Genomic DNA, 14,656 nt, shown 5'->3' with positions numbered 1-14,656 from the left:
GAAAAAGAAACGTGTAGGTAAACAGCCAAAGAAACCTCTAAGAGTTGAAAGTGGTTATTTCTAGGGGGCAGGAAGAGGGAGTGGAGAAAGATGTGACAAGGGAACATTTTATTCAATAGTAAGTTTAGTGCTATTTGACATTTTAAATTATGCACACGTAGTTTAGAAAAATAAATTTAAATTTAAAAATATAGTATTAAGACAAGCATGCTATTTTTGCCTTCAAGTAGTTTGGAAATGGAAGTAGCTTACTTTCTCAACTTCCTTCCCTTCTACTGCTGATTTACCTATCATCTTAACCTACGCCCTTACCTCTTCCCCTCCTCAGAGAAAAAAAAGTCCTTAATTGTTTCTGAGATTTCCAGACTCTACCATGTACTGGATCCCATGCCTCTCACATTTTCCATAACCTTGCTCCATCTACATTTACCATCTTCTCTTGAATTTGCAATCTTTCATTCTATAAATCCTTTCCCTAAAAGCTATAAACAAGCTGAAGTTTTCCACATCCTGTAAATAACTGAAGCTTAAGCACACCCTTCACCCAGTTTTTTCACTTTCCTTCCGTCCACGACATTAAAGTACTTTATACTCATTACCTCTACTTCCTCATCCTCCACTTTGATTTGTGCCCCCAACACGCTTCTCAAACTACTTTCTCTCACAGATTATTGACTAATCTACATGCCAGATTCAAAGGCCTATTCTCCAGGCTCAGCCTACTTCACAGCATTTGAAAATCTTTACTACCTCTCCTTGAAATACAATCTTTCTTTTAGACTTTCTCAACACTATTCTACCATTTCTCCTCCTACCACATTCACAGGCTTCTTCACTGGCTTTTCTTTCTACCCTTAAAAATGCTTGTTTCCTCCCAGAGTTCTATCTTCAGCATTTTCCCTATCATTTTATCCATCCTAGTGATTAGTCATTTCGAGTGTTGCCCATATGTAAATTGCCTAGCATGATGTACATGTTAAATGAATGTTTACTTAACTGCAATGAATGAGTCCTAACTTTTACCCCCAAGTTCGAAGTGTATCCCTGAGTTTTAAAATGTTATTTGCCACAATCTAGAAAATTATCTGAAGTTCCTGAGAGTACAAACCAAATACATCCACAACTGAGTTCATTTGCTTTTCCCAAATCTGTTCTCCTCACTGTTATCAATTAGAACCACCATCCAAACTATCACCCTCAACTCCCCCTTTCTCAATCTCTACATCCAACAGTTTGCCAAATCAGTCTTTTCGATCTTTTTTACTCTTGCCATTCCCACTGCCATTCCACTGAAATTCAGGTGATCAATGCCTTTGTGAGTTTCTCCTATCTCAAGTCACACTCTACTCATCTTATTTGTTATATATATATTCTATTTATTCTAAGAATATAAATACTAGTAATAATAACTGTGAGTGCCTAAAGCCTTGGATGAGAAGGAAGAAAATGATGTGAAAATATCTGGCCGGGCGTGGTGGCTCACGCTTGTAATCCCAGCACTTTGGGAGGCCGAGGTGGACGATCATGAGGTCAGGAGTTCAGGACCAGCCTGTCCAATATGGTGAAACCCTGTCTCTACTTAAAAAAAAAAAAGTACAAAAATTAGCCAGGCGTGGTGGCACGCAGCTGTAGTCCAGCTACTAAGGAGGCTGAGGCAGGAGAATGGCTTGAACCTGGGAGGCGGAGATTGCAGTAAGCCGAGATCACACCACTGCAATCCAGCCTGGGCAACAGAGTGAGACTCCGACAAAAAAAAAAAAAAAGAAAAAGAAAATATCTGCCAGGCACGGTGGCTCACGCCTGTAGTCCCAGCACTTTGGGAGGCCAAGGCGGATGGATCACCTGAGGTCAGGAGTTCAAGACCAGCCTGGCCAACATAGTGAAACCCCGTCTCTACTAAAAATACAAAAGTTAGCTGGGCATGGTGGCAGGCGCCTGTAATCCCAGCTACTCGGGAGGCTGAGGCAGGAGAATCGCTTGAACCCAGGAGGCAGAGGTTACAATGAGCCAAGATCTGCCACTGCACTCCAGTCTGGGCAACAAGAGTGAAACTCCATCTAAAAAAAAAAAAAAAAAAAGAAAATATCTAATATTGAGAGATTCCTATACCCCACACACAGATTACAAGGATTTTATTCCTTGAAACAATTATCTACGGTAAGTACCATTAGCATCCCCCTTTTACAAGTAAAGTGAACTTGCCTAAAGTTAAACTGCTAGCAAGTAAATGGCAACTCCAGGATCTGAACCCTGATAGTCTGGCTCCAGAGTACATACTATTAACCATGGAATACTTTCTAATGTATATATTCTATTCAAAGCCATTCTGAAAACTTACGTCACTCCTTTCTTTTTCTACTATTTCCGCTCTCCCCATCCCAACACCCTATTACCCTACATTTCAAGCCACAAAGAATTGAATATGATAGGCTTATTTTCACACCTCTAAGATCCAACTGCAAAGTTCTGTTCTTCCCTTTCTAATCCAATTCAAAATTCATCTCCTCTGAGGGAACTTCTATACCCATCCCTGGTGGAATTATTCACTCTCTAAGCCAGAAAACTCATCACATTATATGCTTATGTATCTGTCTTACATAGCTAGTTTGTGAGTCTCTGGACTTCCTTGTGTCTTTTACATCTTTGTATTACACTGTTAATAACACAGAGTAGTTCAATCAAAGCTTACAGAATTTAACTTAATTAAATGTAAATTCTACTAGCCAAGACATAAAACTAATAGTTTCTACTTTGCCTCATCTTCATTGCAAAATATAGACATCACAAACCAAAAGAATTCCCTTTAGCCAGGTGTGGGTGACTCGTGCCTCTAATCCCAGCACTTTGGTGGGTTGAGGCAGGCAGATAGCTTGAGCTCAGGAGTTGGAGAGCACCCTGGGCAACATGGTGAAACCCAGTCTCTACCCAAAATACAGAAAATTAGCCGGGCATGGTGGCATGTACCTGTAGTCCCAAGCTACTCGGGAAGCTAAGGTGGGAGAACCACCTGAACCCGGGAGGCAGAGGTTGCAGTGAGCCAAGATCGTGCCACTGCACTCCAGCCTGGGTGACAGAGACTTGGTGTCCAAAAAAAAAAAAAGAATTCCCTTGAACATGTAATGTTAGCAGCAATCCTCCAAATGTCAGAGAAACACTAAATTCTTAGAGATGTATTTCATAAGGTACTAGAAAGTAGACATCAAAGATGACACAAATATGAAGTTCTGGTATCTTGCTTCTTGATTTCTGCCTATTAGTCCAAAGAAGTTATCACTTTTTGCTGCCCTTGGCACTCCCCAACTCCAATAAACAACCAAATTTATACACAACTTAATACATCCAAAGGAAGGGGGCAACTAGCAAGACTATGACTTGCTATATATATATTTTGTGGTGGCTGTTGTTGTTGTGACGGAGTTTTGCTCTTGTTGCCCAGGCTGGAGGGCAGTGGCACGATCTCGGCTCACTGCAACCTCCGCCTCCTGGGTTCAAGTGATTCTCCTGCCTCTGCCTCCCCAGTAGCTGGGATTATAGGCGCCTGCCACCACGCCTGTCTAATTTTTTGTATTTTTAGTAGAGATGGGGTTTTGCCACGTTGGGCAGGCTGGTCTTGAACTCCTGACCTCAGGTCATCCACCCACCTTGGCCTCCCAAAATGCTGGGATTACAGGTATAAGCCACCGCGCCTGGCCAAATTTTTTTTATTATACCACACACCCTAAGTAATTCTGATACAGATGAACCACAGACTACACTTTGAGAAACACCATTCTGGATGTTCACAGACAATGTTATCACCAATGAAAACTGAACCTACACTGGTAATTTATGTTAAATACACTAAAACTAGAAGCAAAACTAATATGATACACAACAGCTAACTTTTATACTGAGGTACTATGCTGTTTTTCAGTTTTCCCTTATTTAATCCCTACTATCATATGAAGTAGATTTCACCACCCATTTCACAGATAAGAAAGATAACTTTCCATATCACATGGCTTCTAGTTGGCAGAACACAGGTATTAAACTCTGTCTACCCAAAGTATATCCTCCTCACCTCTATGTTATACCATCTCTCCATTTGTAATCTATTTGACATTTTAATAAATAAAACAAAGTTGGGTAAAAGGAGAGAAGGCACAAAAATAAACTTTCTGGTTAACACTGTTGCCTAGGTACCTTTTCTAAACATACCTCAGTTCCTAATGACAAACGGCTTTGCTATGGAGATGACAGTCACTGAAGGTGGGAAGTTTAAAATATCTGTCAGGGATGGGTGCTTGGATTACTTTATAGTAGACAAGAGTAGGAAGTTCTACACCAGCCAATTAGCTCTAACCCCAGAAGAATAAAGCAACTGGATAGGGATCTTGATACCTTCAACTTAGGGACTCTGAGATAGTGGATCCCTAACAAAGGTTAGCGTATCCAGTTCATCTGATAAGACACCTAGAAGTCAACAGCCTGATCTAGATGGACCCTGAAATTTGAGTCCTATGAGGCTTATAGAACTATATGGGGTAGACCCTTATCCTTTACAGTAGGGATTTTTACATTCATCACAGCTGCAAACTGGTGGTAGCCTCCCTTTAATGAAAAAGGGATTCTGAAGTTTACAAAGACTTTCCTTCCAGCTTTAGTCATATAAAAACAGCAAATTATTTCATCGTAGTTTTGTGTGTGTTATGAACACCTGAAATTTGAAAACACTTTGTTCTACTCTGCATGGATATTTACTAGAGTGAAACAACAATTCCTGGGAAGGAAACTATGAGACATTCACACTAGAGTATGACTTAATAACAGACAGTATTTCTCACACCTAGGTGAAAGTGCTGCACTAGAAAAATAAGAGTTTTTATTTTTCTAGTTGGCGGAACACAGGTATTAAACCTGACCTCAGGTGATCCACCGCCTCGGCCTCCCAACGTGCTGGGATTACAGGTGTGAGCCACCACGCCTGGCCAAATTATTTTTTATTATACCACACACCCTAATTCTGATACAGATGAACCACAGACTACACTTTGAGAAATAAGAGTTTTTATTTTTCTGAATTTATTTATTTATTTATTTTGGTGGGGGAGCAAATGGGATAATTTTACAGCAAGTACTCTATGGGATGAGCTAGGGAAGGGGAGCATTCAAAAACGTGAAGAGCACATGGGAGTAGCCTGACATCCCAGGAAACAGAGACCTCCTAGAGATCAGAGGAAAAGAGTACCTTCCTCCACACCTTGCCAATACTTCATTCAACCCAGTTCTCCTCAGGGTGTTTCTCTGAGTGTCAAACAGTTGTTAAGAGAGCCAGATTCTGTTATCAGACTACACGCTGTGCCTCCTTCTGCCACCTCTACTGCCCACTTACAAGCCAGCTCCTTCCCTTCCACCTGATGCACTATGCTGGCTCCAGAAGGCTGAAGGACTGAAGCAGTTTTGTTCATATCTGTAAGAGTTACTTAACTAGCGGCTGGGCGCGGTGGCTCATGCCTGTAATCCCAATCCCAACACTTCGGGGAGGCCGAGGTCGGCAGGTCACCTGAGGTCAGGAGCTTGAGACCAGCCTGACCAATGTGGAGAAACCCTGTATCTACCAAAAACACAAAATTAGCCGGGCGTGGTAGCGTATGCCTGTAATATCCCAGCTACTCGGGAGGCTGAGGCAGGAGCATCGCTTGAACCCGGGAGGCAGAGGTTGCAGTGAGCCAAGATTGCACCACTGCACTCCAGCCTGGGTGATAGAGTGAGACTCCGTCTTAAAAAAAAAAGTTACTAAACTAAGTACATGTAATTTTGGTGTGCTATATATTTCCCACGTTCTATCTTACACATCATGATGTCACTTCCTTGATATAATATAAAGACATGGTCTTTGGAGTACAACTGACCAAAGTTCAAATAAATACCAATTCAGCCGCTTGTTACTTAACCTCTCTAAAAGCTATAGTGAGGGTTAAATGAGATTTTGCATAAAAACCACCTGCCAAATAGTAAGAGTTCAGTAGGTGACAGGGGGGAAGTCTAGTACTTTTATCACGGTTTTAGAAAAGCATTCTGCATTCTCAAAAGGTTTAAAATAGTGCTCTGGGCCGGGCAATCCTAGCACTTTGGGAGGCCAAGGCGGGCGAATCACATAAGGTCAGGAGTTCCAAACCAGCCTGGCAAACATGGTGAAACCCCGTCTCTACTAAAACACAAAAATTAGCCGGGCATGATGGCAGGTGCCTGTAATCCCAGCTACTCGGGAGGCTGAGATGAGAGAATCGCTTGAACCCGGGAGACCGTGGTTGCAGTGAGCCGAGATCACATAACTGCACTCTAGCCTGGGCAGCTGAGCAAGACTCCGTCTCAAAAAATAAATAAAAATATAAACAAAAATAAATACATAAATAAAACAGTGCTCTGGTTCTAATTAGAAAACACTATTTGGGCAGGGCGCAGTGGCACACGTCTGTAATGCCAGCATTCTGGGAAGCCGAGGCGGGCGTTTCACCTGAGGTCAGGAGTTCGAGACCAGCCTGGCCAACATAGTGAAACCCTGTCTCTACTAAAAATACAAAAATTAGCCGGGCATGGTGGCGGTTGCCTGTAATCCCAGCTACTCAGAAGACTGAAGCAGAATCGTTTGAACCCGGGAGTCGGAGGCTGCAGTAAGCCGAGATCGTGTAACTGCACTTCAGCCCGGGCAACAGAGACTCTGCCTCAAAAAAAGAAAATACTATTCATCATTTTCCACGGCAATTCTCTCTAAATAAGTATTATCTAAAACTTTCATAAAATAAATAGTAAGAAAGAGTCATCCTATTTCTTCCATTTTGGAAACTATTTCATCTGAATTTGTTTCCTGAAATTCCCAACCATTCTGCCTGGAAGATTCTAACAGAAGTTCCCCAGACAGGGAAAGACAAAGATATATGTTGACAAAAATGAATACATAACTAAAAACCACCCCTTTCCTCAAGGCAACAAGATTATAAATTTTATTCCTTTCCACTTCCCACAATTTGAATTTCTCTTTTGAGTTACTCTTTATGAATGACTCCATTGGCACCCAACAGCTCCATTCAGGACTTTCCCCAAGAAAGCTTCCAGGTAAACAGAAAAACAACGAATGTTAGCTCCCTAAAACAATAACAAGATGGAGACAAACACTGGATTCTGTTTTTCTACATTCAAAACACAGAATCAGTACACAAAATCAGAAATACACCTAGAGCCTCAGACAAAACCCATAAACCTTCCTAAGGAATCTTGTCTAATTCTCACTTCTTGCTACCCATTTATCAAGTCTTGGGAAATGCTAAAACACGGTTCTCAGCCTCATCTGTTCAGTGATCCAAATCTGCCACTGCTAATGCATTCAGTAACCCAGATCTGAAACTGTTTTGTGAACAGAAATACTAAGCAGCAGCAGATATGGGCTATGCCAACATTAACCCTGTCCCTAAAACAAAGTGACAAACCACTCCTAGCCTCACCCTCGAGGGAGGGTAAGCAGTAACGACTCCTCCAGGAGTAAGGCCAGGACGCCAGGTTTATCATTAACACTCATCAGCTCAAGCCCAAGGTTTAGCCGCTACACCTCCACCTCCAGGGAGCCGCGCCGGGCGGGCAGAGGGGTGAATGAGGCAAGCGGGCGGGGCGCAGGGTAGGCCCGGGAAAGGCGGGGCCGCGTTGCCAGGTCCCCACCGCCCGGCACCGCCCCCAGCCCCGCCCCCAGCCACCCGGGCTCCGCGGCAGCTCTGCAGTCCCCGCGCGATTGCAGCGCGCGCCCGGGACCCCTTCCCGCAGCCGCCTCCCCCTCGCTGCGCAACCCCCAGCACTTACCTGCTTTGCAAACCGGGGCGCTGGGGCTCCTCTTCTCCGGCGAGCTTCGGCTCTGCTCCGGAGACCTCCTCCGATGCCGGACGCGGGCTGGGGGTGGGGCCGCGCTCACCTCGCCGGTCCACAGGTGGGTGGGCGACGAGCTGGGCGACGACACGGTGCCCAGCAACGGTGGCGGCGGCGGCGGCCGTGGGGGGCTCCCGCGAGCTCCAGGCGCGGCGCCGCGCGTGGGGCTGGTGCCTCGCGTGGACGTCGCGGACGTGCCCGTCTGCGTGGCCACCGTGGGGCTGGTGCGCGCGGCCGCGTTCCCGCCGCCGCGCGTGGGGCTGGTGCTGCGCGAGGCGGTGCGCGGGCCGCCGCCGCCGCCGCCGCCGCCGCCTGCGGGGCCTGAGGCGCCACCACAGCAGCCACCGTTGTTGTTGCCGCCGCCGCCGCCGCCGCCGCTCCGCGTGGGGCTGCCATGTTGCTGCTGCTGCTGCTTCAGCTGGAACGGAACCGTCGCCCTCATGGGCTGCAAGCGGCTCCCGGGTCCCCCGGCCGTGGCGACCGCACCACCCCCAAGGGAGCCGGCCGGTGTGGGGGACCCATTGCGCCTCACCCGCTGGGACATGGTCCCCCCCCTCCCCGGTGACTGGGCGAGACGGGGGGTTTTGTTGTTGTTGGGCTGCAGGGGGAGGATTCTCGAGGCCGGAGGGCAGGCCCCCCGAGACGGGGTGACGAAGCCGGACTCCGGGGTGCAGGGGGCGACCGGGCCGGGGCAGGCAGCAACGAGGTGGTGCAGCCGCCGCCGCCGCCGCTCCTCATCAACAATAGTGTCTCCTCTGCTGCCCCCGCCCCCCACGATCGCCCATTGGTGCCGCGTCAGCCGCGCTCGAGCCGCTCCACCGCTCCCATTGGCTACGAGCAGCTCGGGTCCCGGGCCCCCGAGGCCTTGAGAGCCTGGGTGTGCGCGGAGACCGTCTGCTCTTTAAAGAGAAAGAGACCCGCCCCCCGCGGGGAGGGAGCGGAGGAAATGGGCCCTGTGTGTATGTGTAGTGTGCGCGCGTGTGTGTGTACACGTGAGTGCCCGTGTACGCGCGCGCCTAGCCACGCGCGCCTTTCCCTTCCCGCCGGGGGGAGCCCTGGGGACTCAGACTCTGGAAGGTTGCCAAAGGAAATGTCCAGACCCGGAGCAGTTCCCAGGGATGGTCTGAAGCCTTTTCCGCATAACTCATTTCCTTACCCCAGTATTCACTTGTGTTCACCTGTACGCGCATCTCTTTCGGGCTTTTATTCTTAATGTTTTTGTTCTGCCCTAATTCCATCTACCTATGGGCAGGGCTCAAAAGGAGAAGAAATTTAACTAATCTTACTGGCATTTTACGCCCCTCTCCTTTTATTTTTTAGAGCTCTACAAAGAGGCAAATCTCAGAAAGATTAAACTTGCCTGTTAGAATGAGATTTTAGATAGTATCTATAGAATTCAGTTACCACATGTTATTCCTACCCTCCTGTATCTCAAGTAATCAAGACTATTTTAATCAGCTGCTTCGCTGTTCCCTGATACCTTGGAAGGATGGCTGCTACCTTACCAGTTTGTAAAGTGCTGTAGTTTACAGAGGGCTTTATTTGATTCTACACGATCATTGTTTGAGACAGAACTGGGACAGCCATCCATATTTTTGTCTAGCAGAGGAAACAAGTCTTTGGTGTGGCAAAGACTCGGGAAGGCAGGCAGTGACACTATTTCTAAAATGACCTAAAGGGCTCCTCATCAAGAAAATAAAAAATGGTGGACCCAAAACCTACACTCCCACCTCTCTGGCTATAAATTGTCTATCCATGACCTCTTTTCCCTCTACTATTTTTATTAGTTGTACATGCTAGACAGATTTCGTCGTGTAAAAATGTGGGAGTGGAGGACATAGTATGATTCACTCTGGACCTGAAATCCTACTGGGTCCCTGTGCGCGGTGGTGGAAGGCTTTTTTTTTTTTATTTGAGAAGAAGTCTTACTCTGTCACCTAGGCTGGAGTGCAGTGGCGGAGTGCACTGGCTCGATCTCGGCTCACTGCAACCTCCGCCTCCCGCGTTCAAGCAATTCTCCTGCCTCAGCCTCCCAAGTAGCTGGGATTACAGGCGCGTGCCGCCACGCCCCGTAATTTTTCTATTTTTAGTAGAGACGTGGTTTCACCATGTTGGCCAGGGTGGTCTTGATCTCTTGACCTCATGATCCGCCCACCTAGGCCTCCAAAAGTGCTGGAATTACAGGCGTGAGGTGGAAGGCTTTTAAAGACCTAGAGAGGAGGCCGGGTGTGGTGGCTCACGCCTGTAATCCCAGCAGTTTGAGAGGCCGAGGCAGGCGGATCACCTGAGGTCGGGAGTTCGAGACCAGCTTGACCAACATGGAGGAAACCCCGTCTCTACTAAAAATACAAAATTAGCCGGCGTGGTGGTGCATGCCTGTAATCTCAGCTACTCGGGAGGCTGAGGCAGGAGAATCGCTTGAACCCGGGAGGCGAAGGTTGGAAGGAGCCGATATCGTGCCATTGCACTCCAGCCTGGGCAACAAGAGTGAAACTCTGTCTTAAAAAAAAAACTAAAAAAAAAAAGACCTAGAGAGGAAATTCAAATCCCATGGCCACCACTTACTCTGTGACCTTGGGTGGATCACTAGCCAGTCTCCTTATCTGTAAAATGCAGTTAAACAGTACCATGTGCTTCATACTGTTGTTATGATTATTAACCAAGGATTATATGAGAATGTGGTGTGTAGAAGGTGGTCAGCACTTCCAGAGTCTCCACGTGATTCAGAGACCCACATCTCTCCTTACCATCCATTCCCCTTTCTCCTCCTCTCTCCCCCTCCACAGAGAAAGCCCCAGCCTCTTAGCCCAGGAACCTGCCTTAAGTTGGCTGGTGCTCTGGATAGATCTGACGTCACTATCTGACCCCCACAGCCTGGTGTGAGGCCAAAAACAGCTTCTCACTGGATAGGAACATACAGGAAACTGCCAGCAGGATCCATGCAAAGAGCCAAGTCTGGTCTGAAAAGAATGGATAGACAAGATATGCCTTTAAATAAGGATGTAATCCCAGCACTTTGGGAGGCCAAGGCAGATCACTTGAGGTCAGGTGTTCGCGACCAGCCTGGCCAACATGGCGAAACCCTGTCTCTACTAAAAATACAAAATTAGCCAGGCATGGTGGCACATGCCTATAATCCCAGCTACTCAGGAGGCTGAGGCAAGAGAATAGCTTGAAACCCGGAAGTCGGAGGCTGCAGTGAACGGAGATCTCGCCACTGCACTGCAGCCTGGACGACAGAGCGAGACTCTGTCTCAGTAAATAAATAAATAACTCATGGAAGCCGTATGTGGTATTTTGTCTTGCACAAAGTAGGACCTCAATACATATTTACTGAATTAATCCAAAGGAAATCCTGCAGCCCTAGTGTCCTTAGCTTCCTGATCAATTGATTTGGATATCACCAAACTAGAGACATCTTTGTTGGTGGCAAGAGGCTTTTAGCTTGCCTGAGCTGAAGAACTGATTTCAGCAGATCTTATTAGATTTCATTAAATCAACTGATTTCACTAGATCAAAGAGCTTAAAAAAATGTCCTTGGCTCAGTCATGAGATCTGATGGAGCCATTTCGCCTTTGGCTTCTAGTTATGTTTCCTACAGAAACTCAAACCTACAGTTCCAGAAAATTTGTTTTCATCTTATTTGATAGCTTACCTCACTCATCAGTGTAGGGCTTAACTTTAAACAAATGAGAGCACTTCAATTAAAGCAGGTAATTAACCACTTCAGCACCCTTTGTACTAAAGGATATTTGTGATGACTTGTAAATCAAAGCTTTGAAACCATGAAATTTGGCAGGGCACTGTGGCTCATGCCTGTGATCCCAGCATCTTGGAAGGCCAAGGCCGGGGGATCATTGAGCCCAGGAGTTCAAGACCAGCCTGGCCAACAAGGTGAAACCCCGTATCTACAAAAATTAGCTGGTGCATGCCTGTAGTCCCAGCTATTTGGGAGGCTGAGGTAGGAGGATTGCTTGAGCCCGGGAGGTAGAGGTTGCAGTGAGCCAAGATCATGCCACTGTACTCCAGCTTGGGAGACAGAGCAAGACCCTGTCCCAAAAAAATAAAAATAATTTTTAAAAAAGTATTAAATTATTAAAGAATGCTAAAAAAGAAAAGAAAAACTTGCTTCGATACCTTAGAGCTCTTCAGTCTGTTTTTAAGATTTAATGGCAATGAATAAAAGCATCATTTACTCTTGCCCTTGACTTCATTATCTATTGTTGAAGATTCAAAGAAAACAATGTGCATCAAGGTGATGTATTGGTTTTTAGTTTGCTGGTTTATCTACAAAGAGAGTCCTTGTATTTCAAGGATCAACAAAATAAACGTATCTCCCTCCAGTTTAACCCTGCTCTTCTTAGGATATAATTCAAATTTTCCCATTTTCTCTCCGAGGTTGAAACGTGACTATATAAAATTGTAGACAAAAAGCAACATATTGGAATTGGTTTGTCTGTATTTAAACTTCAAAAGACAAAATTATTGATAGGCTCATTTGCTCCTGTGCTTGCTTAACTCTACAATGATCCTGCCGTGGTAAAAGAAGATGGGTTTTATGAAAAAGTTTATTGTCCTGTAGTGGTTTCTTTTCTTCCTTTAGTTATTCTAGAATTAGCTGTATCCACTTACAAAACTCTAAAATGTCATTGAATAGAACGTTATACAGCCATCAAAATGGTAATTATGAAATCACAAATTCCTTTCACTTTAAAATGAAAAAAATCAAAAGTATGCATCCATTGTAATTATAATAGTTAATCATATAAAAGGCACAAGCCTTTTATAAAATACTGACATGAAAATAGAGGCCTGAGGACAGGCACAGTGCCTATAGTCTCAGCACTTTGAAAGGCCTAGGTGGGCAGATGCCTGGAGCCCAGGAGTTCAAGACCAGCCTGGGCAACATGGCAAAACCCTATCTCTACAAAAAATTTTAAAATTAGCTGTACATGGTAGTGCATACCTGTAGTATCAGCTACTCGGGAGGCTGAGATGGGAGCATCACCTGAACCTGGGAGGTCAAGGCTGCAGTGAGCTGTGAACACACCACTGCCCTCCAGCCTGGTTGACAGAGTGAGACCCTGCCTCAAAAAAGAAAGAAAATAAAGCCAGGCACAGTGGTTCACACTTGTAATCCCAACACTTTGGGAGGTGGGAGGATTGCTTGAGCCCAAGAGTTTGAGACCAGCCTGAGTAACATAACAAGACTCCATCTCTACAGAAACTTTTAAAATTAGGGCCTGGTGCAATGGCTCACACCTGTAATCCCAGCACTTTGAGAGACCGAGGCAAATGGATCACTTGAGACCAGGAGTTTGAGACCAGCCTGGCCAACATGGCAAAACTCCCTCTCTACTAAAAATACAAAAATTAGCCAAGCATGGTGGCGCACACCTGTAATCCCAGCTACTCGGAAGGCTGAGGCACGAGAATCGCTTGAACTCAGGAGGTGGAGGTTGCAGTGAGCTGAGATCATACCACGGCACTCCAGCCTCGGCGACAGAGTGCGACTCTGTCACCCAGAAACAAAATACATTTATATATATATATATATTTTTTTTTTTAGCCAGGTGTGGTGACACACATCTGTAGTCCTAGCTCCTTAGGAGGCTGAGGTGGGAGGATCCTCTGAGCCCAGGAGTTTGAGGGTGTAGTGAGCCGTGATTGCACCACGGCACTCCACACTCCAGCCTGGGTGACAGAGTGAGACCTTGTGTCTAAAAACAAAAAAAGAGGTTTTTCCCCAAGAAATTTGATACATGATTTCCTAATAAAAAGGAGAATTATAAGAACTTGAACTCCTGAGTGATATTCTGTACGTAAAATCTGACTGTTACTTCACTGAAATTTGTCTTAGGCCAAGTGTGTGTCCATAGCACTACATATTTCCAGCTGTCCTTCTTACCTCTGTGACTGTGCCTTGGTCACTTTTGCTGGCTCCTTCTCATTCTGACCCTTGAAAAGTAAGAGTGCCTGAGAACCTCATCTAAGCCTCTCACTTCCTAGACTGGCAGCTGCATTTGTGCCCAGAATTCCACTGACCATCACTGCCATCTCTTCAACTGCCTGCTTGGCATCTCCTATATCTCACAGGTACCACAAACCTTGTCCACAAATAAAATTCATCATCTCTTCACCACCACCAACTGACTCTTCTTGCAGTCTTCCCTATCTCAGTCAGTGGTACCACCATCTGCTAAGTAGTCTAAATCAAAACCCTAGAAGTCATCTTGGCTCTCCCCCTTCCTTGGGGTAAGGCCAGTGAATCACTGTATTTTAACTACTCTTGTTCCTAAATCTCTCATGAATCTACTGCTACTCTCCAGACATACCATCTCTTCTAGCCAAGCCTCTATCTTCTCCGGCCTGCACTCTTACTCTTACTTAGCCAGTCTCCCTAGATCATCTCTGCCCCACCCTACTTCTCCAAGCTCCCAATTCCCCACACATCTATAGTGGTATCTTAAAACCTCAAACGAAATTACCTCACTACACAGCCTAAAGCTTACCATCCTTTCTTAGGACCAATCCCCCAGTCCTGAGGCTTCCTATAACTTCCATGGGCCCACCTCTGACCTCTTTTCCTCTCTAGGCTCCCGCCATTCTGCTCCTCTTTCATTTCCCCCAAAAGCAATACTCTCATCCTAATTCCTTCACACATGCTAGTTCTTCTCCTTGGAACATGTCTCACTCTTGTCACGTGGCCAACTTCTCAGTTTTTAGATGGAGGAGGCCTGGGTTGTCATACCCACCCACCCCA

General features: G+C 46.0%; 1 protein-coding gene across 1 annotated transcript in view; it reads right to left on the bottom strand.

Annotated features, from left to right (window-relative positions):
* Positions 1-8,661, bottom strand: part of FAM117B (family with sequence similarity 117 member B) — a 135,360-nt gene extending 126,699 nt beyond the window's left edge. The window contains exon 1 of the mRNA XM_054479151.2: positions 7,831-8,661. Within this exon, the coding sequence (XP_054335126.1) occupies positions 7,831-8,437 (607 nt within the window). The 5' untranslated portion in view covers positions 8,438-8,661. The remainder of the gene's footprint in view (positions 1-7,830) is intronic.
* Between the last annotated feature and the right edge of the window lie 5,995 nt (positions 8,662-14,656).

Source organism: Pongo pygmaeus, chromosome 11, assembly GCF_028885625.2.
Source record: "Pongo pygmaeus isolate AG05252 chromosome 11, NHGRI_mPonPyg2-v2.0_pri, whole genome shotgun sequence".
Taxonomy (NCBI): Eukaryota; Metazoa; Chordata; class Mammalia; order Primates; family Hominidae; genus Pongo; species Pongo pygmaeus.
Note: the sequence above shows the minus strand (reverse complement) of the source record. Positions and strands in the feature narration are given on the sequence as shown.